The sequence below is a fragment of the Arachis ipaensis genome, chromosome B08, assembly GCF_000816755.2.
Source record: "Arachis ipaensis cultivar K30076 chromosome B08, Araip1.1, whole genome shotgun sequence".
Lineage (NCBI taxonomy): Eukaryota > Viridiplantae > Streptophyta > Magnoliopsida > Fabales > Fabaceae > Arachis > Arachis ipaensis.
In genome coordinates, this window is record NC_029792.2 from 9,592,279 (window position 1) to 9,594,919 (window position 2,641).

General features: G+C 31.0%; 1 protein-coding gene across 1 annotated transcript; it reads left to right on the forward strand.

Moving 5' to 3' along the window:
* On the forward strand, window positions 61-1,688 carry LOC110265684 (GPI-anchored protein LLG2-like). The gene is made up of 3 exons (XM_021108834.1): window positions 61-348; window positions 441-485; window positions 1,208-1,688. Exons 1-3 carry the CDS (start codon window positions 258-260, stop codon window positions 1,585-1,587), a joined length of 516 nt encoding a protein of 171 aa, XP_020964493.1. The 5' UTR covers window positions 61-257; the 3' UTR covers window positions 1,588-1,688.

Consider the following 2,641-nt stretch of genomic DNA (forward strand, 5'->3'; position numbering starts at 1 on the left):
TGTTATCATCACTTGTTATTTATCTATTTATAGATAAATATTTATTATAATTATATAAATGAATATCCCCAATTGGAATCAAAGTTGGCTTGAAACATACGAGGCCAACAAATTGGACAAAATAACTAATTTTGATTTGTCCTCAAACTGATATAACCGCCATTGTCACCTAACTCCACAACACGCTTTCTGCAGATTTAAATTATGTATCATTCTTCTTCCTCACAACACACAATACAAAGAATCAGATATAGAAAATGGCTTCATCAAATGCCTTATTCTCTTACATTCTCTGCTTCTTCATTCTCATTGTCACATTGGCATCTACTTCTTCCGCTTCCAATTCTGGTAAGTTCTTTTCCTCCAAACACCGCCATTGTTACACGCATGCATGCATGCCACATTCTCTTATGTTGTGACATTCACATGTTTGATTTCAGGGGTATCAACTACAACTGTCCGTTCCCTCCTTCAGGCCAAGACAGGTAGCATTTCTTTACTTTTGTTTAATCTGTGGACATAAAGTGACTGATTTTTTAGAAATTATGAATTCCATTTTAAGCTTATTATCTTACAAAATAAAACAATAAATGCATGTCACGCTCCTCTCTTTTTTAACTCATATATTTTAGATGATTTTTAAATAGTGAATTTGAAAATTAATTACTTTAGTTATTTGTGTAAAACTCCTTTGCATTGAATGTTACATAAAAATTAAATTCACGAAACATAATGTGTGAATAATAGAGGCAAATGCAAAAGTGTTGTCACTGTGAAATCTATACATTTTTCTCTTGTCTCGTAAATTAAGGAAAACAAAAATACTATTTGTACATTAAAATTAGCCACTAAAATCAGCTAATATATGTGCAGTTTAATTTATTTTCAATGTGTATTTGTATTTCAACATGTATTTTATACTGATGGCTGATTTTGGTAGTTGATTTTGGTGTATACGTATCGTAGTGAAAAATGTTTTCCCTTAGACTCCCAAAAATGTTGTACTATATGTCCTGCTCTCGAATTTTGGCATCGTTCTCACTCTAATAATCAAAATTTGAAGATTTATTGCCGAGAAGTCAAAACACACTAAAGATAAAATAAAGATATTAAATCTTATTAGATATGAAATATACAGAAATGACACATCACAGTTTAATCTAATTAAAACTACCATTGATTTTACTATCCGAAACATATAATGCAGCTTGCAAAGTTGACATGGAGAAGCTGAACTACACAATAATCACAAGCCAGTGCAAGGGGCCACATTATCCACCAAAGATTTGTTGCAATGCTCTAAAGCAATTGGCATGCCCAATCTCAAAGGAGATCAATGATGAGGGAAGTGATTGTGCTCAAGTCATGTTTAGCTACATTAACATTCATGGAAAATACCCTCCTGGCCTCTTTGCTAATCAATGCAAAGAAGAATCTGAAGGTCTTAACTGTGAAAATGTAGTATATCCTCCTTCTCCTTCTACATCTTTTAGCTCTCCCAAACTTTCTCATCATGCTTCTCACCCTATCATCTTGCTCTTCTCTGTTGCTGCTTTCTTAGGAGGCTTCTTGTTCCATTGGTTCTAAACATGTATGTATATATCATCAATTTGAAATCAAAGTCTCTTGTACCATATTAGAGAGCATGTTTGAGTGAAGAATAATAAGGTTCCATCTCTCATATTTAATGCTGCTGAATTGGATAGTTTGCAACCAAAATTACATTGAAAGTGAAAATTATATTTCAGTTAACATCAAGTATTTTTTTTTTAAATTAATTTATTTATCTTAAATTTCAAACTCTAAAACATATACTTTTAACCTTAATTCTAAATTATAAACCTAAATACTAAAGTTGATTAATGTTAGCTATTAAAAATTAAATTTCTGTATTTTTCATAAATAAATTACTTTACCTAAGGATCAGTAGTTGTAATCAAATGAATTTTACAAAGACAAAATAAAAAACACACACTAAAAGTTCCTGTATGTTATTGAAATATGCCTGGACTTTATTTATTTATTTTTTTAATGTTATTAGCTAATCATTTTAATTGAAGTTTATATACTTTTGCAATGGCATGTATATCCAATTAGATCATGCCCTTTTTTAATTAAGCGATGATGATGTAGAGTGTGGGGTTTAGACTTGACAATTGCTGACATTAGCATATACATACATGACTCCAATATAATGCAAATTGAAGAAGTAGTGGGGTTAATTAGAATAAGCACTTATCCGAATTTCTCTATTGATCTCGCTCTCATGTTTATCCTCTTCGATTTTGACCAAAAGCACAATATTAAATTTCCTCCTGTATGGTACTAGATATGGACGAAGAAAGTTATTAGTACAAATAATACAATGATTGACTAAAAATCAGAAAATAAATAAATGAACGATTCGCCAAATAAAATAAAATAACGAAGAATCCAATTGTGGTCTGCGGAGAGGTATATACATATGGTCAAAACTCAAAAATGAAACCCAAGCCCTGATTAGTCAATTGGCTAACCAACTTGCCATTGGTCCTTACAAGTTACAATTGAATAATTGACTGCCACCATTCCAGTAACAAATTATTGAACCACCGCCGTACCCATGATTTCTTCGTAAATTTTAAATAAAATTGTCTTTATA

Excerpts from the sequence above, each read along its gene's own strand:
- LOC110265684 (XM_021108834.1), top strand. The coding sequence starts at position 258 with ATGGCTTCATCAAATGCCTTATTCTCTTACATTCTCTGCTTCTTCATT. Across the intron at positions 349-440 it reads TTCTTCCGCTTCCAATTCTG|GGGTATCAACTACAACTGTC; the intron begins GTAAGTTCTTTT and ends GTTTGATTTCAG. Across the intron at positions 486-1,207 it reads CCTCCTTCAGGCCAAGACAG|CTTGCAAAGTTGACATGGAG; the intron begins GTAGCATTTCTT and ends CATATAATGCAG.